Source organism: Caloenas nicobarica, chromosome 2 (assembly GCF_036013445.1).
Source record: "Caloenas nicobarica isolate bCalNic1 chromosome 2, bCalNic1.hap1, whole genome shotgun sequence".
In the NCBI taxonomy this organism is placed as follows: Eukaryota; Metazoa; Chordata; class Aves; order Columbiformes; family Columbidae; genus Caloenas; species Caloenas nicobarica.
Window position 1 is genome coordinate 575,998 of NC_088246.1, and position 23,877 is coordinate 599,874.

General features: G+C 60.3%; 3 protein-coding genes across 3 annotated transcripts in view; 2 read left to right on the forward strand and 1 right to left on the reverse strand.

Moving 5' to 3' along the window:
- Positions 1-563: 563 nt before the first annotated feature.
- Positions 564-2,357, forward strand: LOC135986291 (sterile alpha motif domain-containing protein 1-like). The gene is made up of 5 exons (XM_065630241.1): positions 564-767; positions 1,189-1,350; positions 1,506-1,632; positions 1,948-2,020; positions 2,264-2,357. Exons 1-5 carry the CDS (start codon positions 564-566, stop codon positions 2,271-2,273), a joined length of 576 nt encoding a protein of 191 aa, XP_065486313.1. The 3' UTR covers positions 2,274-2,357.
- Positions 2,358-5,672: 3,315 nt separating this feature from the next.
- Positions 5,673-9,448, forward strand: LOC135986330 (zinc finger protein 2-like). Its single transcript, XM_065630307.1, has 5 exons — positions 5,673-5,876; positions 6,298-6,459; positions 6,615-6,741; positions 7,022-7,129; positions 7,380-9,448. The coding sequence occupies exons 1-5, from the start codon at positions 5,673-5,675 to the stop codon at positions 7,862-7,864; spliced, it is 1,086 nt and encodes a 361-aa protein (XP_065486379.1). The 3' UTR covers positions 7,865-9,448.
- Positions 8,972-23,877, reverse strand: part of LOC135986331 (uncharacterized) — an 84,515-nt gene continuing 69,609 nt past the window's right edge. The window contains 8 exon segments of the mRNA XM_065630308.1: positions 8,972-10,689; positions 11,040-12,443; positions 12,690-12,797; positions 13,078-13,204; positions 13,360-13,521; positions 13,943-14,163; positions 17,441-18,465; positions 23,780-23,796. Coding sequence (XP_065486380.1) covers positions 10,640-10,689; positions 11,040-12,443; positions 12,690-12,797; positions 13,078-13,204; positions 13,360-13,521; positions 13,943-14,163; positions 17,441-18,465; positions 23,780-23,796 — 3,114 coding nt within the window. The 3' untranslated portion in view covers positions 8,972-10,639.

Genomic DNA, 23,877 nt, shown 5'->3' on the forward strand with positions numbered 1-23,877 from the left:
CAATTGGATGTTTGTTATTCCTGCTCGCCCTGGCTTGCCGGCCCTCGCCGTGAGTCAATCATCTCGCTCCACAAGGAGGGGATGACGGGAGCCCTCGGAGCTCTCTGCTGCCCGTGGGATGGCCCCGGAGCAGGGACACTGCTCGTGGTGACGCCTCCAGGCTGAGAGAATCCTGACTGTGTCACATACTCAGTAATTGAATTGGGAATAAGCGTGCTGGACCTTGGGAATCTTAGGTACATGAAATAAATCACTGGTAGTGCATATACAATCCTTTAGACATAAACCATCGCCCAAGTCTGAGACTAAGTTCAGAACCAGCCACACCCAGACTCGGCTTTAGAGAAGGAGTTTAGAATACTTGAGGATCCTTTCCCAACCTCATGGCCCAGGGGGAGGGTCCCCCTGACAGTTCTGTCCGGTCTGAAGTAAATAATCGAGTGGATCTTGCGATCAAATCTTCTTAAAGCACTGACGCGTTTATCATGGAGTTTTGTGACGTCGCTGGTTTATATCAATGAGCTCCGCTCGGTCCGGGCTGGGCAGGGGCCAGGTCCTTCGAAATGGCCAAACATCGTCCAATTTCAGTGGTGGGTACAAACCGACCTGAAACCGGCCCCGGGATCGCCCCGCCCCGCCCCGCCCCGCCCCCGCCGCCATTCGCGCGCGACGCCCCGGAGCGATCGACCCGCGAGCGGCGGCTCCGCGGGGCCCGTGGGGGCGGCGGGGCCCGGCGGCCGGAGCGAGCTCGGCGGGGGCGGGCGCCGGTGAGCGGGGCCGGGGGGTTTGCAGCCGCTCGCGGCGGCCTCGGGCTGTCCCGCTGGGGCTCCGCTTGGGCTGGGGCCCCGCAGCGGCCGCCGCCGGGGGAGCGGGGGCTTTGTCTGCCCCGAGCGGCCCCAGCGCGGCCGGCGCCGCCGCTTCCCGGCCTCTGCCGCCGGCTGCTGTGCACGAAGCGCTGCGGGGCTCGGGCAGGAGCTGCCCCACATGCTCGGTGCTGGCGAGCGCTGCCTCGGCCCCGAGCCGGCCGGCTGCGGGGGCGACGCTCGCCGGGTCGGTGCTTTCCCCCGGAGCTGGGAAGGCTCTGGCTGGAGGGAACGCGGGGGCTGGCAGGGGAGGGAGCTTGTGGGGAGGGGAGGACAAGCTAACAATCCTGCCCTGCCGGGCTAATGCCAACGTTGTGCTTGGCAGGGCCCGTCTGTCCCCGCTGCTTGGCCGGAGCGGCTGCTCGGGGGCCAGGCATCTCCTGCGCAATCCGGAGCATCCCAGCCGCATCTTCCCGCATCCACATTTGTGCCTCCGTGCCCGCGGCGAGAGCCAGCGCCGCGCCGGGCTGCGGGCTGCTCCGGCAAGGTGGGGGTCAGGCAGAGCCGGCGCCCGCCCCGGCGCTGGCGATCAACCCGTCTGCAGGCCCTGCTCTGCCCTGGCTGAGGTTGTGCAGAGCTGCAGCCGTGGCAGCCCCCGCGCTGCCCATGCGCCCGCTGAGCCGGGGGCGCTTGTGGCTGCAGATGGCGGTGACGTTCGAGGACGTGGCCCTCTACTTCTCCCCCGCGGAGTGGGCAGAGCTGGCGGGCTGGCAGCGGCGGCTCTACCGGGAGGTGATGCTGGAGAACTACGAGATGGTCGCCTCGCTGGGTGAGGACTCTCTCTGGCGCTGCTGGGCTGGGCTGGAGCCGGAATTCAGCTCTTTAGCTGAGCCGGAGCCCTTGGAAGGGCAAATCCAGCTGTTGCCGTTGCTGCCCGAGCGCTGGCGTAGCGGCTGTGATGGCAGGTTTGACCCTGCCGGGCAGCGTCCTGGAGAGCGGTCCTGGGGGAGGAGAGGGGAGGGGATGGGATGGGATATAATGGGACAGGATAGGACAGGGTGTTTCAGGGGCAGTGCGGGCGAGGGGGCTTCTCTGTGTGCCCCGCACAGGCTGGGCCGCCGTCAAGCCCGAGATCATCTGCAAGCTGGAGCGAGAAGAGACGCCGTGCGTGCCAGACCCCCCCGGGGTGCGGCGGGGGCACCAGAGCCCTGGGCCAGGTGGGTATTTGGGGCTGCGGTGGGGGCGGGGGGTTCCAGCAGCACCGTCCCCTTGGCCCCAGGTGCTTGGTGCTGCCCGGGGAGGTCTGTCTGCCGTCCCACGGTGCAGGGAGCTGCTGCCCCGCCAGCTGTGTCCTGCAGCCAGGAAGGGTGGGGGGCTGGCGGGTGCCTGTGCCATTCCCCATGGGGAGGGTCCCACGTGCCTGTCCCAGCCCCAGCGCTGACCCGGCCTTTGCTCCTCAGCAGCCGCTGACCCTGGGACACAGATGGAGGCTGATGGGATCCCCGAGGGGCTGCCGGCACCCACCGCCCTGCTCCTGGGGGTGCCCAAGCCGGGCCGGAGGCAGCGGGGATGTTCAGCCCACAGCCGGCTGGGTGGGAGCCGGGGCGGCCTGTTGGGGCTCCCCCGCCTCCATCGCATCCAAGCGCCGCGGTCACTGGGCAAAGCCCCCGCCACGTGCCCCGACTGCAAGAAGACCTTTAAGAGCCGGACAACGCTGACCACGCACATGCGGAGCCACACGGGCGAGAGGCCCTTCGTCTGCACCGACTGTGGCAAGGACTTTGTCCACAAGCATCACCTGGTGAGCCACCGGCTCATGCACTCGGGTGACAAGCCCTTCGTTTGTGACAACTGTGGCCAGTGCTTCAGGCAGAAGCACAACCTGGTGAGCCACCAGCTCACCCACAGTGGGGAGCGCCCCTTCACCTGCGCCGACTGCGGCAAGAGCTTCGGCAACAAGCGCGTCCTGGTGAGCCACCGGCGCGTGCACACCGGGGAGAAGCCCTTCACCTGTGGCCACTGCGGCCACCGCTTCAGCCAGAAGAACCACCTGGTCACCCACCAGCGCATCCACACCGGGGAGCGCCCCTTCGCCTGCGCCCACTGTCCCAAGACCTTCAGGGTCAAGGCCGCCCTCACCATCCACCAGAGGGTCCACACCGGGGAGAAGCCCTACATGTGCCATGATTGTGGCAAGACCTACAGCATGAACCATCACCTGAAGAGACACCAGCGCGTGCACCGGGACCAACTTGTGGCTCCCGAAGGCGGCCAGTGGGAGAGGGTGGGGCAGGCGGAGACCAAGCCCTCCCCGTGGTTTGGCTGCGAGACAACTATTTAAAGGCATCGCCCACAGCTCTGCCTCGAGGCTGGACAGTTATGAGTGGCAGAGTGTGCGGGAGGGTCTGGGCAAGTACTGGACCAGTGGGCACCTCCCGTGCTCTGGAGCTTCACCTGAGTCCTGACAAACTGGGCAAACACTTGCAAGTGAAAGGCAAGTTGTTTAGTAAGGGATGATATAAAAGCAGGGCCGTCCTGAGAAGAGGAAGAGGAGACAGTAACCACTCGATCCCCATCCCTGAGGGAGCTGCGAGACGTGCGAAGCGGTTTCAGCCGTCGTCCAGGCGAGCACATTGTCAGCTGGCTGCTCCGGTGCTGGGAGAACAGGGCCAGCAGCTGCAGTGGGAGGGTGGGGAAGCCAAGCAGCTGGGATCCCTTTCCAGGGAAGGGGCATCGCCAAAGCGATGGGGGGAAAAGGGGCACAAGGCCTCAGGCGCTGGAGGCGACTCCTGTCAGCTGGGATGGAAAGCTGTCCCTGAAGGAAGATGTTCTGCGTCACCCAGGCACGTGGAACCCCGTGGAGAGAGGTGTCCAGCACCTGAGGGAATCGGCCGTGCTGGAGGTGATTTGTGGTGACCTGGACAGCGAGCAGTTATCACACACCCAGATGAAGCCATTGATGTGGATGAGTGGAGTGCACCTCATTCAAAAGAGAGAGGTAGCAACATGTTTTATTGAGGTAAAATAATAATTTGACAGACTTCAGTGAATTTGATGGAATTTAACAAAAGGAACAGTGGTTTGACAAGGTTCAACAAGTTCACCTGCAAAGTTCACCTTATTAATTACTGCATAGAAGAAATAGATACAGTAGAATTGAGTTAGCCTCGAGTCAGAATGTTTCACACAGAGACCAGAGATGCAAAGAGTAAGTGATGTTCTCCATCCTTCTTCACTCCCTCTAGGACACACTGTATCTTCTCTGCATAGTGATGCACAGTCACCAGGGCTCTTTGTCCATTGCGCCAAATTCATTTTGGCAACTGACTCTCCTGTTGCAACACTTTTCTCACCAATGTGAGGTTCATTCCAACAAGGGTTGGTAATAAATCTGGATACAATGTGTAGTTATGTGTAGTTGGATTTTAGGAGCTGGTGGGTTGTGAGAGGACCTGAATAGTTGAAGTGACATCCCGTAGGCTCGGTAAAATTCCAGATGCAGATACCTGAGAGATTGTATGTCTCTATAGTGGTGTTGTCTGTAAATATACAATCACAAAGGGTTCTCATACAAACACATCCAACATACACAAGTACAGTCTCAGGGGCCTCATCAGGATCTATTGCAAAAGGTCATATATTGTTCAGTGTCAAGACAAAAGTCTCTGCCCTTAATGGTATTACTGACACAAATAAAGCCTTGTGGTTCCCCTACACTACGTGCATCAACCGCAACAGTTGTCATTTATTGCTTTTTGCGGGGCCTGTACCCCCTGTTCTCAGCCCAGAGCACAGTTCCTGGTGACTGAACCCCCGTGCAAGAGCTGGGCTGTGATGTTGTCTTGGTTTTGTTGAAAAGAGAGACCAGCTCTCTTTTAGTGAATTTTCCGTTCAGCTAAGTTCTTCTAAGTAATTGCACTTTTTCTGAATTTGGCTGCATGATTTTTCAGAGGCTCTCCTCTCCGGAGCTGATAACGATAGCAATGGTATGAGAAGAGGCCCAGGTCTAGACTTATTGCTATGGCAGCCAAGGTTACTGATAAATTTTGCATGTCCTGTAAGTGAGAGGGGTGTATTTGGAAGGAGGGGTGGACAGAACAGGTGACTAAAATTGACCAACTGAGTATTCCATCCGATACACATACACCCTATAAAAGTGGGAGATCACGAGGGTCTCGCTCTCTTCTCTGGGCTTGGTTGGACCCCTGTGCAGGTCCCCACATTGAGCCACCCCTCCTGCTATTCTACTCCATTAATTTTTTTTATTTCTGTGCATTCTGTTGCCTGAAAGTTTGCTCCATGAATGGTTGTAGGGCCTCGCCTGAAAGTTTGCGTCCAGAGTTCTAGAGTACAGACTCTGGAGCAAATGGTTACGAGGGAGAGAAGTCACCTGCAAGTTTGCTTCACAAACGGTTGCCAGGCTCCTGGAGAGAAGGTCAGCAGCGTTCGGCTTGGCTTATTTCCTCCATGCAGAAAATGATAGAGTGAACCTGCCACCCAACTCTTTTAACTCGCACTTTTCTTTGAGTGATCTGAAGACCGTTCTGCAGCAAGCATGTTGTGTATTGATAAGGATCATGGCCAAAAAATCATTGCGACGAAACTAGTTCATCCAGCCGCAGGAGATAACACATTCAGTACAGGGAGAACTGCGATTTACATATCAAGGACAAGCTAACGAGCCACAGCCCCGGCCGGCTGGCCGGTACCGAGGTGGGGGATGTGCCGTAGGGCACCGAGCTCCATCTTCTGAGATGCCCAGCTTGGTACACAAAGGGGAAAGGCTGACACCCTTCAACACGGCCCGTCGCTGGTTTATATCAATGAGCTCCGCTCGGTCCGGGCTGGGCAGGGGCCAGGTCCTTCGAAATGGCCAAACATCGTCCAATTTCAGTGGTGGGTACAAACCGACCTGAAACCGGCCCCGGGATCGCCCCGCCCCGCCCCGCCCCGCCCCCGCCGCCATTCGCGCGCGACGCCCCGGAGCGATCGACCCGCGAGCGGCGGCTCCGCGGGGCCCGTGGGGGCGGCGGGGCCCGGCGGCCGGAGCGAGCTCGGCGGGGGCGGGCGCCGGTGAGCGGGGCCGGGGGGTTTGCAGCCGCTCGCGGCGGCCTCGGGCTGTCCCGCTGGGGCTCCGCTTGGGCTGGGGCCCCGCAGCGGCCGCCGCCGGGGGAGCGGGGGCTTTGTCTGCCCCGAGCGGCCCCAGCGCGGCCGGCGCCGCCGCTTCCCGGCCTCTGCCGCCGGCTGCTGTGCACGAAGCGCTGCGGGGCTCGGGCAGGAGCTGCCCCACATGCTCGGTGCTGGCGAGCGCTGCCTCGGCCCCGAGCCGGCCGGCTGCGGGGGCGACGCTCGCCGGGTCGGTGCTTTCCCCCGGAGCTGGGAAGGCTCTGGCTGGAGGGAACGCGGGGGCTGGCAGGGGAGGGAGCTTGTGGGGAGGGGAGGACAAGCTAACAATCCTGCCCTGCCGGGCTAATGCCAACGTTGTGCTTGGCAGGGCCCGTCTGTCCCCGCTGCTTGGCCGGAGCGGCTGCTCGGGGGCCAGGCATCTCCTGCGCAATCCGGAGCATCCCAGCCGCATCTTCCCGCATCCACATTTGTGCCTCCGTGCCCGCGGCGAGAGCCAGCGCCGCGCCGGGCTGCGGGCTGCTCCGGCAAGGTGGGGGTCAGGCAGAGCCGGCGCCCGCCCCGGCGCTGGCGATCAACCCGTCTGCAGGCCCTGCTCTGCCCTGGCTGAGGTTGTGCAGAGCTGCAGCCGTGGCAGCCCCCGCGCTGCCCATGCGCCCGCTGAGCCGGGGGCGCTTGTGGCTGCAGATGGCGGTGACGTTCGAGGACGTGGCCCTCTACTTCTCCCCCGCGGAGTGGGCAGAGCTGGCGGGCTGGCAGCGGCGGCTCTACCGGGAGGTGATGCTGGAGAACTACGAGATGGTCGCCTCGCTGGGTGAGGACTCTCTCTGGCGTTGCTGGGCTGGGCTGGAGCCGGAATTCAGCTCTTTAGCTGAGCCGGAGCCCTTGGAAGGGCAAATCCAGCTGTTGCCGTTGCTGCCCGAGCGCTGGCGTAGCGGCTGTGATGGCAGGTTTGACCCTGCCGGGCAGCGTCCTGGAGAGCGGTCCTGGGGGAGGAGAGGGGAGGGGATGGGATGGGATATAATGGGACAGGATAGGACAGGGTGTTTCAGGGGCAGTGCAGGCGAGGGGGCTTCTCTGTGTGCCCCGCACAGGCTGGGCCGCCGTCAAGCCCGAGATCATCTGCAAGCTGGAGCGAGAAGAGACGCCGTGCGTGCCAGACCCCCCCGGGGTGCGGCGGGGGCACCAGAGCCCTGGGCCAGGTGGGTATTTGGGGCTGCGGTGGGGGTGGGGGGTTCCAGCAGCACCGTCCCCTTGGCCCCAGGTGCTCGGTGCACGGTGCTGCCCGGTGAGGTCTGTCTGCCGTCCCACGGTGCAGGGAGCTGCTGCCCCGCCAGCTGTGTCCTGCAGCCAGGAAGGGTGGGGGGCTGGCGGGTGCCTGCGCCATTCCCCATGGGGAGGGTCCCACGTGCCTGTCCCGGCCCCAGCGCTGACCCGGCCTTTGCTCCTCAGCAGCCGCTGACCCTGGGACACAGATGGAGGCTGATGGGATCCCCGAGGGGCTGCCGGCACCCACCGCCCTGCTCCTGGGGGTGCCCAAGAAGGGCAGGAGGCAGCGGGGGGCCCCAACACCCAGACAGGCAGGTGGGAGGCAGGGGCGCCTCTCAGGGGAACCCCATCTTCACCCCCTCCCAGCCCCCCGGCCACTGGAGAAGCCGCAGCCCTTGTGCCCCAAGTGCAACAAGAGCTTCAAGCACCGGTCAGCGCTGTCCGTGCACAAGCGCATCCACACTGGTGAGAAGCCCTACACCTGCACTCAGTGTGGCAAGGGCTTCAGGCAAAATCCGGCTCTGCTGAGGCACCAGCGCATCCACACTGGTGAGAAGCCCTTTGCCTGCAGCCACTGTGGCAACAGCTTCAGCGATAAGAGGAGCCTGAACAGGCACCAGCGCATCCACAGTTGTGAGAAACCTTCACCTGCACCGAGTAAAAATTAGGGGACAAGCTAACAAGGGGGGCACTGTTGCAGGTGTTTCCTACGGGCCACCTCCTCAGGAGGAGGAAGCTGAGGAGGCTTCCTACAGACAGCTGGAAGTGGCCTCATGATCACATGCCCTGGTTCTCATGGCAGACTCCAATCACCCCGACATCTGCTGGGTGGGCAACACATCTGAGCACACACAGTCCAGGAGGTTCCTACAGGTGACAACTTTTTGACACGGATGGTGGAGGAGCCAGTGAGGAGAGGGATGCTGCTGGACCTTGGCCTAACAAACCAAGAAGAACTGGTTGGAGGTGTCATGGTTTGGAGCAGCCTCAGCTGCAGTGACCATGAGGTGGTGGAGTTCAAGATCCTGCATGGAGGAAGCAGGACAATAAGTCAGACTAAACCCATGGACAACAGCCGGACGAACTTTGGCGTCTTCAAGGTCCTGCTTGGCAGAAACCCATGGGATAGGGCTCCTAAAGGCAGGGGGCCAAGAGAGCTGGCTAATATTCAAACATCGCTTCCTCCAAGCTGAACAAAACATGGCATTTTGTCATACATCCTGATGAAACCCCTGGATGGTCATGATGGCAAAAAGAATTTTGAATTCGATGCTACGTCCAATGCCGAGCACCGATGCATGAGCTTGGAACTTGGATCACATGATAAATGTGTGAATAGTGGGTGACTTTTCCAAGACTCATTTATCATGGAGCAAAGAATTGGTACTAATGAAACATTACTAAGCCATGTGGCTACATAGGTCCATATTAATTATTATTATAACCTTTGTCTTCTTTACTCTTTGGTTCTCTGGTCTCTGTGTCAATCTCAAGTCTTCCACTTTTGCTTTGTACAATTCTTCTGTGCAGTAATTAACAAGGTGAACCTTGCCATGAAACTGAATAGCTTTGTCATACCACTGTTAAAACTTTAGGAAATTCCTTTGATTTCATTGAACTCTATCAAATTATTGTTTTATCATCTAAACATATTGCTGCTTCTCTCTTTTGAATGATGTGCCTTCCACTCATCTACCCCACCCTTCCAGGTTGTTGTGCATCTCCAGTCTCCTCGCTGAAAAGTCCTTGATTTGGTATGAACATTGCACAACAACAACGAAAATATCTGTATATTATCAGCATTCTTCTCACACTAAATACAGCATTATACCAGCTACTGGCAGGAAAATTAACTCTCCCAGCCAAACCAGGATTTATATTTCACCATTCCCCCCACACCGCAGAGCCTTTAACCGCTTGTCTTGCTTGATTGCAGCACGTTTCACATCCATTGACAACCTGTGCAATAGTGCCCGTGGTCAAGTCTGCCCCTTGGTCATGAGCCCATCATCTGTTGCATCCCTTCCTTGGTGGCCTGAGGGGTCAAGGGCCCACTGGGCTGAATTATGTCAATTGTGTGCATTCCCTGCAATGCTGCTCATCACCTCTGGGAGAAGGATGAGGGTTATCGTATTGCTGTCCTGTGTAATATCAATTTATGATACCATAATGTATTTTGCAATACACCTAGGTTGTTATTTTTAGGCAGCATTGTCATTTCTGTACCTCAAATGCCATCTTTCGGAGCTGATTATTAATCACACCCAATCGATGGGGAAGATGGGGTGTGGATACTTCCCCCTGCTCTTTCACCTCCTTTCTCCTTCAGGCTAGGTAAACAATTTTTGAGAATTTTGAACAGCCTGGGGATATTCAAGCTAGCACACTCTTATTGCCGTGACTCCTGAATGTGTTGCGGGTTATGTGTAGGGTTCCAAAAAGATTCTTTTAAGAATACTACCCAGAGTCTTGGCCCAAGGCAGGATGGTCACAGGTGGCACGGCCTGTGGAGACCATGAACTTCTCACTTCCAATGCTTTGGAGCTTCACTCCGGAACAACTACAGGACCCTGATGAAGTGAGAGAATATTGAAAAGGAAAATGCTGTGGCTACTCTGAAGAGGCACAAATTACCGCATTGTCCTGTGCCCTGGCCTGGGTCTACCAAATGCTGCTCAACACCCTGTGTCAGTCACCCCATACAGAAAATACACAAAAAACCCCAGTTCTCTTAGTGAGGGATGATGATGAAACAGGGTCATCACGAGAACAGGAGGAGGCGGCAGAACCAGAGAGAATCACCCAACCCATCTCCGTGAGTGAGCCGGGAGATGCGCAAAAAAGATTTCAGCTGCCACCCGTATTGTTGCCAGGCTGCTCTACAGCAGCATTGTCTGTAAGTATGGAACCACAAAGGGTAGTAATAACAATCACATACAAACACATCTATGTGCAACATATATAAGTACAGCCTCAGGCGTTTCATCAGGATGTATTTCAATTGACAAACATTCAGGATCAAGACAAATGTCTTGGCCCTTAATTGTGTTACACAAATAAACCCTTGTGGTTCCCATACAACACATGCATTGCTCTCTACAACTGTCTTGTTCTCTGCAACTGCCTGACAGGAGGTTGAAGCCGGGGGGGTCGGGCTCTTCTCCCAAGGAACAAGCGCCAGGGTCTGTCCACCCATCCAACCGTGCTGCACAGGATGTGCTTAGGAATGGGGAGCAAGGAGGTTTAATTGCAGAGATCCTGGTCTGCATTGCTAGTTCCACCCGCTTGAGGGACCACGATGGATTACGTAACATTCACTGCTGGCCTGTACTACTGATCACACACAGTCCAATTTCCAAAAATGTGTGAGGATAAGAGTTTTCCTGTGTTTTACAGCCGGGGCGGATGTGAAGTGAGGAGCAGTGGATGGTGTTGCGCTGGGCTCAGTGACGTCTGTTGTGAAATACGGTGATCGTCCCACGTCCCTGTGAGCCTGGATGCACATGATGAAAACAGATGGTACTAAGGTAAAATTGTACCGACAGTCCCACCTTCCAGAGCTGCTAGGAAGAAAATTAACTCCAAACCAGCCAAAACCGGGACACCCCCCCGGCCACCCCCATCCCCTCAGGGGCAGTTTCAGGGGGCGCTGGGCTGCGGAGGCGGCCGCAGGCTGGGGGTGCCGTGGGGGCACTGGTGACCCAGCATGAGCCCCTCGGCCTGAAACTGCTTCTCGCAGCCGCTGCACTGGAAGGGCTTGGCCTCTGCCCGACCCCCCGCCCGGGACGGACGCCCCCTCTCCTGCCGGTCACCCTCTGGCAGCGCCGATGGGCCCTGGTGCACCTGCTGGTGTTTCTTCAGGTGCTGCTCCTGGCTGTAGGTCTTGCCGCACTCCCCACACTCGTGGGCCTTCTCTCTGGTGTGGACCCGTGGTGGACGGTGCGGGACACGTTGATCCCGATGCTGTTTCGGCATCGGGTGCAGGCGAAGGGGCGCTCCCCGGTGTGGATGTGCCGGTGCTCGATGCCAGCACCCTTGCGGTTGAAGCTCTCGTTGCACGCCGGGCAGGCGAAGGGACGCTACCGGTGTGGAGCTGCCGGTGCTTGATGAAGGAGCTCTCGTGTTTGAAGGTGCTTCTGCAGTCGGCGCAGGCAAAGGGCCGCTTGCCGTTGTGGCAGAGCTGGTGCCGCTCCAGGTCCCAGTTGCGGATGAAGCTCTTGCCACACGTCGAACAGCTGAAGGGTCGAAGGCCACTGTGTATCTTCTGATGGCGGATGAAGGCCGTCTTGGCGCAGAAGTCCTTGCCGCACTCGGCACAGGTAAAGGGGCGCTCGCCACGGTGCATCTTCTGATGGTCAACGAAGTTGTGCTTGTGGTTAAAGCTCCTGCCGCACTCGGTGCAGGTGAAGGGCTTCTCGCTGGAGTGGACCCGCTGGTGGACAGTCAAGGCCACTCTGCCAACAAAGGCCTTGGGGCAGCGGGCGCAGGCGAAGGGGCGCTCCCCGGTGTGGATGCGCTGGTGGGTGATGAGGGCGCCCTTCTCGGTGAAGCTCTTGGGGCAGCGGGCGCAGGCAAACGGGCGCTCCCCGGTGTGGACGCGCCGGTGAGCGACGAGGCCCTGCCTGAATCGGAAGGCCTTGCCGCAGTGGGCGCAGGCGAAGGGGCGCTCCTCGGTGTGGCAGCGCCGGTGGCTGGCCAGCCCGCACCTCTCCCTGAAGCGCTGGCCGCAGTCGGGGCAGGCGAAGGGCTTCTCGGTCCTGTGCGCACGCTGGTGCCGCACCACCATGTACTTCTGACGGAAGCGCTTGCCGCACTGGGCGCAGCTGAAACGACACTCCTTGGTGTGGATGAGCTTGTGGCTGGTCAGGTAGCTCTTCTCCCTAAAGCAGCGGCCGCACTGGTCACAGGCGAAGGGCTTCTCGCCCGTGTGCATGCTCTGATGCTTTCTGAGGGTCACCTTGTGGACAAAGCTCTTGCCGCAATCGGCGCAGCTGAAGGGCCGCTCGCGCGTGTGGACCCGCATATGGACAGTCAGCGCCGCCTGGCACAGGAACGTCTTTTTGCACAAGGGACATGTAGGATGGTGCTTCTGAAATTGTTTCCCCTGGCTCCCGCCTGGCTGGCTGTGGGATGGGTGCCCCCGGCGCCTCCCAGCCAACTTGGGCATCCCTGGGAGCAGGGCGGTGGGTGCCAACAGCCCCTCACGGACAGATGTAGCCTGACTCTGTGCCTGGACATCATCAGCTGCTGGGGAGGAGAGAGGAGAGTCACTGCTGGGGACAGGCACGTGGGACCCTCCCCATGGGGAATGGCACAGGCACCCGCCAGCCCCCCACCCTTCCTGGCTGCAGGACACAGCTGGCGGGGCAGCAGCTCCCTGCACCGTGGGACGGCAGACAGACCTCACCGGGCAGCACCGCGCACCGAGCACCTGGGGCCAAGGGGACGGTGCTGCTGGAACCCCCCGCCCCCACCGCAGCCCCAAATACCCACCTGGCCCAGGGCTCTGGTGCCCCCGCCGCACCCCGGGGGGGTCTGGCACGCACGGCGTCTCTTCTCGCTCCAGCTTGCAGATGATCTCGGGCTTGACGGCGGCCCAGCCTGTGCGGGGCACACAGAGAAGCCCCCTCGCCCGCACTGCCCCTGAAACACCCTGTCCTATCCTGTCCCATTATATCCCATCCCATCCCCTCCCCTCTCCTCCCCCAGGACCGCTCTCCAGGACGCTGCCCGGCAGGGTCAAACCTGCCATCACAGCTGCTACGCCAGCGCTCGGGCAGCAACGGCAACAGCTGGATTTGCCCTTCCAAGGGCTCCGGCTCAGCTAAAGAGCTGAATTCCGGCTCCAGCCCAGCCCAGCAGCGCCAGAGAGAGTCCTCACCCAGCGAGGCGACCATCTCGTAGTTCTCCAGCATCACCTCCCGGTAGAGCCGCCGCTGCCAGCCCGCCAGCTCTGCCCACTCCGCGGGGGAGAAGTAGAGGGCCACGTCCTCGAACGTCACCGCCATCTGCAGCCACAAGCGCCCCCGGCTCAGCGGGCGCATGGGCAGCGCGGGGGCTGCCACGGCTGCAGCTCTGCACAACCTCAGCCAGGGCAGAGCAGGGCCTGCAGACGGGTTGATCGCCAGCGCCGGGGCGGGCGCCGGCTCTGCCTGACCCCCACCTTGCCGGAGCAGCCTGCAGCCCGGCGCGGCGCTGGCTCTCGCCGCGGGCACGGAGGCACAAATGTGGATGCGGGAAGATGCGGCTGGGATGCTCCGGATTGCGCAGGAGATGCCTGGCCCCCGAGCAGCCGCTCCGGCCAAGCAGCGGGGACAGACGGGCCCTGCCAAGCACAACGTTGGCATTAGCCCGGCAGGGCAGGATTGTTAGCTTGTCCTCCCCTCCCCACAAGCTCCCTCCCCTGCCAGCCCCCGCGTTCCCTCCAGCCAGAGCCTTCCCAGCTCCGGGGGAAAGCACCGACCCGGCGAGCGTCGCCCCCGCAGCCGGCCGGCTCGGGGCCGAGGCAGCGCTCGCCAGCACCGAGCATGTGGGGCAGCTCCTGCCCGAGCCCCGCAGCGCTTCGTGCACAGCAGCCGGCGGCAGAGGCCGGGAAGCGGCGGCGCCGGCCGCGCTGGGGCCGCTCGGGGCAGACAAAGCCCCCGCTCCCCCGGCGGCGGCCGCTGCGGGGCCCCAGCCCAAGCGGAGCCCCAGCGGGACAGCCCGAGGCCGCCGCGAGCGGCTGCAAACCCCCCGGCCCCGCTCACCGGCGCCCGCCCCCGCCGAGCTCGCTCCGGCCGCCGGGCCCCGCCGCCCCCACGGGCCCCGCGGAGCCGCCGCTCGCGGGTCGATCGCTCCGGGGCGTCGCGCGCGAATGGCGGCGGGGGCGGGGCGGGGCGGGGCGGGGCGATCCCGGGGCCGGTTCGCGCTGGTCGGTAAATCCCAGCGAGCGGCTGGAACGAGCCGCTCTTGGGCCGCTGTTCGGAGGCTCATAAAAAAAGCATAACAAGGTGTCACGTGTCAAACTGTTTTCAGGCCAAAGAGCAAGGGTTTATGAAAGTTCACCAAGAGGAAGACTACTTACTTCAGCCCGAAGACCCCAATAGATGACCGCCAGGAAGCAGTGTGCATGCGTGACAAGGGGTGGGGATATTAAAATGATTTCAGGGAACTAATTGTAATATTACCGCCCATTCTAATAAATAGCATGAATATGTATGAACTAACTGGCATAAACCAGCAAGCTTTGGGCAAAACGGCGTGCAAGCTTTGGGAAGCAATTCCCTTGCACCCTGGCACCAGAATAAACATACCTGTTTTATAATTCTTCTGGAGTTGTAGAGTTTATTCCACTGCCACAAATCCTCTTTTCATTGCTACTCCTCCCCTTGGCCCCGAGCTGGCTGGCTGTGGGGCAGCGCTCTGTGGGTCGGTGCTTTCCCCAGTAGCTGTGGTTGCTCTGGATGGAGGGAACACAGGTTTTGGCAGGTAAGTGAACTCCTGCCCTGATTTATTAATGACAATGTTGTGCTGTCCTAGAGAGAGTGAAGAAAGATGGAGGACGTCACTGGTGGGAAAGTCTTTTTGGACAGTCACCAACAGCAACTGGAATTTTGAATTCGATGCAACATCTAATGGTAGTTTTGTTAGTTTTGACCTTATTACATTTACATATATCAAAATTTAGCAAAAACTGAAACAAATTACATCAATCCAGCATGGAAAACATATAGTCAACTGATTCTGTATGCGAAATGGTCTATAAATAACATTAAATATGATGCTTAAGCTAAACAGTCTATCAAATAACTGGGCACTTCCCACTGATCTGGAACAGGCCCCATCTTTATGACAGAGTGGCAGGAGGGAACCGTCCCACCGCTCTGTGTGTCCATCAGGCGGATTGACCGTAGTCAGGGGTGGGGTGGGACGGGCGCACTCAAGCCCTTGACCACAGCGGGGTGGTTTGGTACCGGCTCCAAAGGAGGCCAAGGCCTGAGCCGCGGCCGGGCCATGGGCTCCTGCAGGTCACCCACAAAGGAGCAGAGTGACACCGTGAGCACTGACACACGAACTTGGAACTCCGATCACATGAGAGATGTATGAATAGCAAGTGGCTTTTCCAAGACCTGTTGATCAAAGAATAAAGGCAGTTGTGGGCACAAGGAGTCTCATGCAGACCTGTCCCACTGCATATGGTTTGACTATGGGACAAGCACTTTATTCCATAAATACAAGAGCCTGAGTGAGGGTTCTCTGAGCATTCCGTGCTCGGCAGTGTGCCTGCCTGGCCCTGGCCCTGACCTCCCCTTGGGCTGGGATACCTCAAGGATGCTCCTCGAGGCAGAGAGACCTTTTATCAACAGCAGATCTTTGGCAAGTGACTGGTATCATGCATAACCTTGTGGTATGGTAACGTTGATTTTGCCTTGGTGACTGATTGCAGGCTGAGTTGGTACTAAGGAAACATTACCAGTCCATATAATTGTTCAAGAAACTGTGGATCAAGTCGGGGACTGAGATGGGACCTCACTGCACTTAGGCTCCATAAGGAGTTTAGAAAGGAAGGAGGTCCATTCCGAAACTCATGACTCAACAGGAAGGTCTACCATACTCTTTGCATCTCTGGTCTCTGTGTGAAACATTCTGACTCGAGGCTAACTCAATTCTACTGTATCTATTTCTTCTATGCAGTAATTAATAAGGTGAACTTTGCAGGTGAACTTGTTGAACCTTGTCACACCACTGTTACCTTTGTTAAATTCCATCAAATTCACTGAAGTCTGTCAAATTATTATTTTACCTCAATAAAACATGTTGCTACCTCTCTCTTTTGAATGAGGTGCACTCCACTCATCCACATCAATGGCTTCATCTGGGTGTGTGATAACTGCTCGCTGTCCAGGTCACCACAAATCACCTCCAGCACGGCCGATTCCCTCAGGTGCTGGACACCTCTCTCCACGGGGTTCCACGTGCCTGGGTGACGCAGAACATCTTCCTTCAGGGACAGCTTTCCATCCCAGCCGACAGGAGTCGCCTCCAGCGCCTGAGGCCTTGTGCCCCTTTTCCCCCCATCGCTTTGGCGATGCCCCTTCCCTGGAAAGGGATCCCAGCTGCTTGGCTTCCCCACCCTCCCACTGCAGCTGCTGGCCCTGTTCTCCCAGCACCGGAGCAGCCAGCTGACAATGTGCTCGCCTGGACGACGGCTGAAACCGCTTCGCACGTCTCGCAGCTCCCTCAGGGATGGGGATCGAGTGGTTACTGTCTCCTCTTCCTCTTCTCACGATGGCCCTGCTTTTGTATCATCCCTTACTAAATGAGGTGATTTTCACTTCCAATATTTCTTCTTGTCCATAGGGGTGACTGATTCCGGCACCAGCTGGTTCCTGGTTCAGTGTCTATTTGGGGAATGGAGCAGCCGCAGCACCTGTTGTGCTGTCATCAGATCCAGAGACCTTCTCTTCGCCTTGAGGACACTGAATAGTGTTGAATGGAGCTCGGTGGACACGGGCCAGGCCCCAGCACGTTGCAGTGATCTGTGTCACTGGAATTGCCAGGGTGACAGCAAACTTCTCCTAAGTATTTGCCTAGTTTGTCAGGATTCTGCTCTTGTTCAGGGTGAAGTTCCAGAGCACTGGAGGTGCCCACTGTCCCAGGTACTTGCCCAGATATCTGTGGTAATCTCAACACTTTGTGCCTCATGTTGGGCACCAAAAAGGACTGTTGTGGTTTAACCTGGCAGCAGCTGAACACCACAGGGCCACTCGCTCACCTACTCCTGTCTCAGTTGGATCAGGGAGAAAATTGGAAAAAAAAAGAGAGTAAAACTTGTGGATTGAGATAAAGACAGTTTAATAGTATAGATGAGGAAGAGAATAATTATAATAATGATGATAGAATAATATCCAAGTGACGCACAACACAACTGCTCACCCCCGCTGACCGAAGCCCAGCCCATCCCTGAGCCGCAGCTCCCCCGGGACAGGTCCCCCAGTGTCTGTACTGAGCATGACGCCATATGGCATGGAATGTGCCTCTGGCCCTTTGGGGCAGCTCTCCTGGCTGTGCCCCCTCCCAGCTGGCAGGGCCTCAGAGGCTGAAAAGTCCTTCACTGCTCAGCAACAACTAAACCATCCGTGGTTTACCCACATTATTTTCATTCTAAATCCAAAATACGGCTCTAAAGAAGGAAAAAATATAACCTTGTGCCAGCCAAAACCAGGACACCCCCCAGCCACCCCCATCCCCTCAGGGGCAGTTTCAGGGGGCGCTGGGCTGCGGAGGCGGCCGCAGGCTGGGGGTGCCGTGGGGGCACTGGTGACCCAGCATGAGCCCCTCGGCCTGAAACTGCTTCTCGCAGCCGCTGCACTGGAAGGGCTTGGCCTCTGCCCGACCCCCCGCCCGGGATGGACTCCTCCCCTCCTGCTGGTCACCCTCTGGCAGTGCCGATGCGCCCCGGTGCACCCGCTGGTGGCTCTTCAGGTTCTGTAACCGGCTGCAGGTCTTGCCGCACTCCCCACACTTGTAGGGCTTCTCCCCCGTGTGGACCCGCTGGTGGACCGTGAGGGTCATCTTGTCCCTGAAGCTCTTGCCGCACTCAGGGCAGGTAAAGGGACGCTCCCCAGTGTGGATGCGCAGGTGGGCGATCAGGTTGCCCTTCTGGCTGAAGCTCTTGCCACACTCGGGGCAGGCAAAGGGTTTCTCCCCAGTGTGGCTGCGCTGGTGCTTGGTCAGGTCACCGGTGTGGCTGAAGCTTTTGCCACATTCAGGGCAGTGGAAGGGACGCTCCCCGGTGTGGATGCGCTGGTGGGTGATCAGGTTGCCCTTCTGGCTGAAGCTCTTGCCACACTCAGCACAGGTGAAGGGCTTCTCACCCGTGTGGCTGCGCTGGTGATTGATCAGGTCACCCTTCTGGCTAAAGCTCTTGCTGCAGTATGGGCAGGAGAAGGGGCGCTCCCCGGTGTGGATGCGCTGGTGGGTAATGAGGGTGCCCTTGCGGTTGAAGCTCTTGCCGCAGTCGGCACAGGTGAAGGGCTTCTCCCCGGTGTGGCTGTGCTGGTGCTTGACCAGGTGGTTCTTCTCCCTGAAGCGGTGGCCACAGTGGTCACAGGCAAAGGGCTTCTCCCCGGTGTGCAGGCGCTGGTGGCTCAGCAGGTGATGCTTGTGGACAAAGCTCTTGCCGCAGTCGGTGCAGGTGAAGGGCCGCTCGCCCCTGTGGCTCCGCATATGAACAGCCAGTGACGCCTGGTGCTTGAAGCTCTTGTCGCACTCGGGGCACGGGAAGGGGCTCTTCTCCAGCGGCAGAGGTGTCAGGAGGGGGTGGAGGCGGGGGTGGCCAAATAGGAACCCCTGGATCTGGCCCAATGGGCTGTGGGCTGAGCCTCTGTACTGCATCCCGCCCGGCTTGGGCACCCCCAGGAGCAGGGCGGTGGGTGCCGGCAGCCCCTCAGGGATCCCATCAGCCTCCATCTGTGTCCCAGGGTCAGCGGCTGCTGAGGAGCAAAGGCCGGGTCAGGGCTGGGGCCGGGACAGGCACGTGGGACCCTCCCCATGGGGAATGGCACAGGCACCCGCCAGCCCCCCACCCTTCCTGGCTGCAGGACACAGCTGGCGGGGCAGCAGCTCCCTGCACCGTGGGACGGCAGACAGACCTCCCCGGGCAGCACCGAGCACCTGGGGCCAAGGGGACGGTGCTGCTGGAACCCCCCACCCCCACCGCAGCCCCAAATACCCACCTGGCCCAGGGCTCTGGTGCCCCCGCCGCACCCCGGGGGGGTCTGGCACGCACGGCGTCTCTTCTCGCTCCAGCTTGCAGATGATCTCGGGCTTGACGGCGGCCCAGCCTGTGCGGGGCACACAGAGAAGCCCCCTCGCCCGCACTGCCCCTGAAACACCCTGTCCTATCCTGTCCCCTTATATCCCATCCCATCCCCTCCCCTCTCCTCCCCCAGGACCGCTCTCCAGGACGCTGCCCGGCAGGGTCAAACCTGCCATCACAGCCGCTACGCCAGCGCTCGGGCAGCAACGGCAACAGCTGGATTTGCCCTTCCAAGGGCTCCGGCTCAGCTAAAGAGCTGAATTCCGGCTCCAGCCCAGCCCAGCAGCGCCAGAGAGAGTCCTCACCCAGCGAGGCGACCATCTCGTAGTTCTCCAGCATCACCTCCCGGTAGAGCCGCCGCTGCCAGCCCGCCAGCTCTGCCCACTCCGCGGGGGAGAAGTAGAGGGCCACGTCCTCGAACGTCACCGCCATCTGCAGCCACAAGCGCCCCCGGCTCAGCGGGCGCATGGGCAGCGCGGGGGCTGCCACGGCTGCAGCTCTGCACAACCTCAGCCAGGGCAGAGCAGGGCCTGCAGACGGGTTGATCGCCAGCGCCGGGGCGGGCGCCGGCTCTGCCTGACCCCCACCTTGCCGGAGCAGCCCGCAGCCCGGCGCGGCGCTGGCTCTCGCCGCGGGCACGGAGGCACAAATGTGGATGCGGGAAGATGCGGCTGCGATGCTCCGGATTGCGCAGGAGATGCCTGGCCCCCGAGCAGCCGCTCCGGCCAAGCAGCGGGGACAGACGGGCCCTGCCAAGCACAACGTTGGCATTAGCCCGGCAGGGCAGGATTGTTAGCTTGTCCTCCCCTCCCCACAAGCTCCCTCCCCTGCCAGCCCCCGCGTTCCCTCCAGCCAGAGCCTTCCCAGCTCCGGGGGAAAGCACCGACCCGGCGAGCGTCGCCCCCGCAGCCGGCCGGCTCAGGGCCGAGGAGAGAAGCAGCAATAACGAGAGGATTTGTGTCATCTCCTGACTACCCAAATCAGCCTCCGGTACCTAACCAGAGCAGCAGGGAGACGCGCAGGGCTGTCCCGGGGTCTGACCACCCGTCCCGGTGGGACCCGATCGGCAGGGCCCGAGCCGGTAGGACCCGGAGCAGCGTGTCCGCGTTGGCACGGGGGGCCCGTGGCCACACAGGGACAGGCCGGGCAGGGCCGAGCACCGGGGCAGCGCCCACCCCCGTGCCCGGGCCCGCCGCCGCTCCCTGAGCCGGGACGCGCCGCCAGCCCGGGCGGGCCGCGGGCACCGCGGGGGCGGCCCCGCGGCCGGTGCAGCTCGGGAGCTGTAGTTCCGCCGCTTGCTCGGGGCGGAGCGGTGGGACGGGCTCTGTGCGGGAAGCACAAGTTCAAGTTCCGCCTGAAAAACGTCAGGGAGCAAGTGGAGAAGGGATGGGTTTGGGTACCCGGGGGGTCGTGGTGGGTACAGCGGTTCCTCCAGACACTTTAAGGAAAATCGAACAGCTGCAAGTGCTCTAGTCTAGGGAAGAGTTATAAGAGCTGATGGGAAACTTAGGATACTGGCGGAAATGGACCAGAATTTTCTGTCATTGCTCATCTGCTGTGCTCACTGTTACAAAAAGGAAAAGCGTGAAATGGAATCCAGACCATGAAGAGCCGGTCAAAACCCTGAGATAGAAATTAGCAACACACCCATCACTGGGACCAGTGCACCCCCCCGACCCCATGGTAGCCAACTGGGGATTTGCAGGACAGGGAACTGATTGCCGTCTAGCCCAGACTGGGCCAAGCGGGCCAAGAAAGCCTTTAATGTTTACGTCAACTTTTTAAAGTGATAGAACAGAGGTATTCTGAGTGGAAAAAGGGATTTTTGTCTTTAGACCAAGCAGTTAAAAGAGTTGAGCCACTAAGGGAGAACTAGTCTGGAAAACCCCACCAGCACTTGGGCTGTTTTCCCTTTCCAGTTCTGTCACCAGGAATGACACTGGCACACCTCCCCGCAGACCGGGTTCATCATCAAAGCCTCGCCGATCCCTCTCGCAGGGGCGATCATTGCCGGAATGAACCAAATTCAGTCCACGCGCCAGCAAGCCTGGTGCACGGGGTGGAGACCCTCACTACCTGTATTTGTGCTAATCAGTTTGGGAACTATAGCACATCCTGCACCCACAGCTGAGGAGCGTGTGTGGTGCCGAATATCCTATGCCGGGCAGCTGCAATTTAACATTTCCCTGATTCCCACCACCACGGCTACCCCAACAGCTGCACCATTTTCTCTTAAACGAGTAGATCTATTGATGCAAATTAATATCTCTACAATGGCACCGACCTGCTCCCCATTCCTAAGTATGTCCTGTGCAGCACGGTTGGATGGGTAGACAGACCCTCACCCAAAACAATTGAGGGGTGACTGGTGTCTTAGGAATGGGACTGCGGGTATTAAACAGCATGGATGCTGGAGTTTTAGCAAATAAAATCAGCTCAGCGACAAGTAATGTACACAAATGAGAACGTCCGTGGCAATCCCCGCTCTGGGCACTGGGAAGTCACCAATGGCTCTGATGTGATCTGTTTCCCCAGTGGGAAGCATTAATGACAGGACACCAGCTAACTGTGAAGGCATCAGGTGCAGCCCCAATTCCTGTCTCTCCTGCCCTCAGTTGTATTCAGGCTCAGCCACAGGTACAAGCTCCTTGTGGCACCATTGGAAGAGGAGAAGGTGGCACCTTCCCCACTGCAATTCTGAAGAGAATCTGGGAAAATGCAGCAGAACTTGAGAGGGAATTCCAGTCCTGGTGGCATCTGGGCACTTGTACCTATAACCCAACACACAGCAAAGCCGCAGCCGTTGTTTTACCATCTGCAGCGCTGGGGTCGACATCACAGCCCAGCTCTTGCACTGGGGTTCAGTCACCAGGAACTGTGCTCTGGGCGTGAGAACGGGGGGTACGGGCCCCGCAAAAAGCAATAAATGGCAGCTGTTGCTGTTGATGTATCAATTGGAGGACCAGGGGCCCAGGGCCCCCCCGGGCATTCCTTGGGGGGATGAGTGGGGCCAGGATGTGGAGGTCACGGCACATCCATGTTGGGGGGGGGCACAGCTGGGCCATATCCTGGTCCATGTGTGCCGGGGGGGCCAGGGGGGCAGAGCACTAATCCCTAATCCCAAGATGTGCCGGATGCAGGATGTGGCCCTGCTGGGCAGAGCTGCCTGGGGGACCCTGGGTCCTCCCCCACAGCACAGTCCTGAGGGCTTTGCCCTGGAGACGGGACAGTGCGGGGGACCCACAGCAGCTCCCCCCACCCCAGCTGCCAGCTGCGCCCAATCACCAGCCCCACAGATGGCCCTGGGTGCCCAGTCCCACCCCATAAAACCTGCAGTTCTTTGGGGTGAGAAGGGGGCTGGGGGAGCAGCCGTGCTAGGTAAGAGGTGCCAGCGTTGGGTGCAAGCTCCGTATTGAGGCGACCCCTTTCCTGGGGGCTTGCCACGGGGTCTGGGGACAGTCCATGCCTGTGTCCCCCTGTCCCCATCATTGCCATCATGATGCTGGTGCGTGTCTGGCGTCCCTGTGATCGGGGAGTCCCCGCAGCACCGGAGGTGCTGCGGGGACTCCCCGATCGCAGGGACGCCCCCAGAGCTGTGGGACTGCTCTGCCGGTGACACAGATCATCCTCTGCCAAGGTGGCTGTCCCAGTTTGGTGTGGCCAGTGGACCGTGTGGCGTGGCCGGGATGCCGTGGGTGCCAGGCAGGGTCCTGGCGTCCCTGCTGCTCTGGACGGCCGTGGTGGAAGCGGCCACCGGGTGAGTCCTGTGTGGCATCACCATGCCAGCACCTGGGATGGGACACGGTGCGAAGACGCTGAGGGACGCGTGCTTGGGGGGTGTTGATGCCGCGGGTGACAGGATGCCGTGACAGGCGGTGGTGCGAGCGGACGGTGCAGGTGACAGCGGAGGAGGAGGTGACGCCGCGGCGCGAGGATGCGGTGCCCTGTGCCAGCCTCTACCACTACAGCCTGGCAGGCTGGCGGATCGACCGGGACCGCATGCACCAGGCCTACGGCGGGGACCGTGGCGAGCCCCACCACGATGCCGGCTCTGACACCCCCCTCTGCTACATCTACAAGTGAGTGTCAGGGGGATGCGCGGTGCATGGGAGGGGGTGACGCCAGGGCAGGGGGCACCCCGCACTGTGCTGCGCACCCCTCCGCCCCCGATCTGATGCCGGGGCTCCCCCGCCCCGCAGGCCCCCGGAGATGCAGCCGGTGGTGTGGAACCACACGGTGCGCGCCTGCTGCCGCGGCTGGAGCGGGCCCCACTGCACGGAAGGTAGGGGCAGGCACGGGGGCGCGGTGGCACTGCCGCCCCTGCCGCCGGGCACTGAGCCGGTGGGGCAGCCGATGCTCTCCAGCAGAGATGATTCACATTCCTCTGCTGCAGGCGAAGGCTCATTGGGGCTCTGCTACAGCACATGGCAGTGCCAGGACACCGCCGGCAGCCGCAACCTCTCCGCCATAAGCCTGGCTGAGTGCTGCCAGCACCCCTGGGGCCACAGCTGGAGGAACGGCTCCACCGCGTCCTGCCTCGCCTGCACCCACCTGCCCCTCGCCAGTGGGTCTGGGGCTCCTCGGGGGGCTGCGGGGAGGCCCTGGGTGGTTCTGCGGGGCACACGCTGAGTGACATCACCTCTCCACTGCAGGAGAGGTGTCCCCACGGCCGTCACCTGCTGCGTCCCTGCGGGGAGCGGCCGCCCGGCACCGCGGGCCCTGGGCCGGCTGCCTCACCTGGGCCGGATCCCGCTACCGCAGCTTCGACGGGACGCACTTCCACTTCTCCGGCGAGTGCACCTACAGCCTGGCCGCTGCTGCCGATGGCACCTGGGCTGTCTCCATCGCTGCCGGCGATCCCCGGGTACCAGCTTCCCCTGC

Bases quoted from the DNA above. Each gene is read 5' to 3' on its own strand.
- LOC135986291 (XM_065630241.1), top strand. From the start codon at position 564: ATGGCCAAACATCGTCCAATTTCAGTGGTGGGTACAAACCGACCTGAA. The intron at 768-1,188 runs GTGAGCGGGGCC...TGTGCTTGGCAG, and splicing joins CTCGGCGGGGGCGGGCGCCG to GGCCCGTCTGTCCCCGCTGC. The intron at 1,633-1,947 runs GTGAGGACTCTC...ATCATCTGCAAG, and splicing joins CGAGATGGTCGCCTCGCTGG to CTGGAGCGAGAAGAGACGCC.
- LOC135986330 (XM_065630307.1), top strand. From the start codon at position 5,673: ATGGCCAAACATCGTCCAATTTCAGTGGTGGGTACAAACCGACCTGAA. The intron at 6,460-6,614 runs GTGGGGGTCAGG...TTGTGGCTGCAG, and splicing joins CTGCGGGCTGCTCCGGCAAG to ATGGCGGTGACGTTCGAGGA. The intron at 7,130-7,379 runs GTGGGTATTTGG...TTTGCTCCTCAG, and splicing joins GCACCAGAGCCCTGGGCCAG to CAGCCGCTGACCCTGGGACA.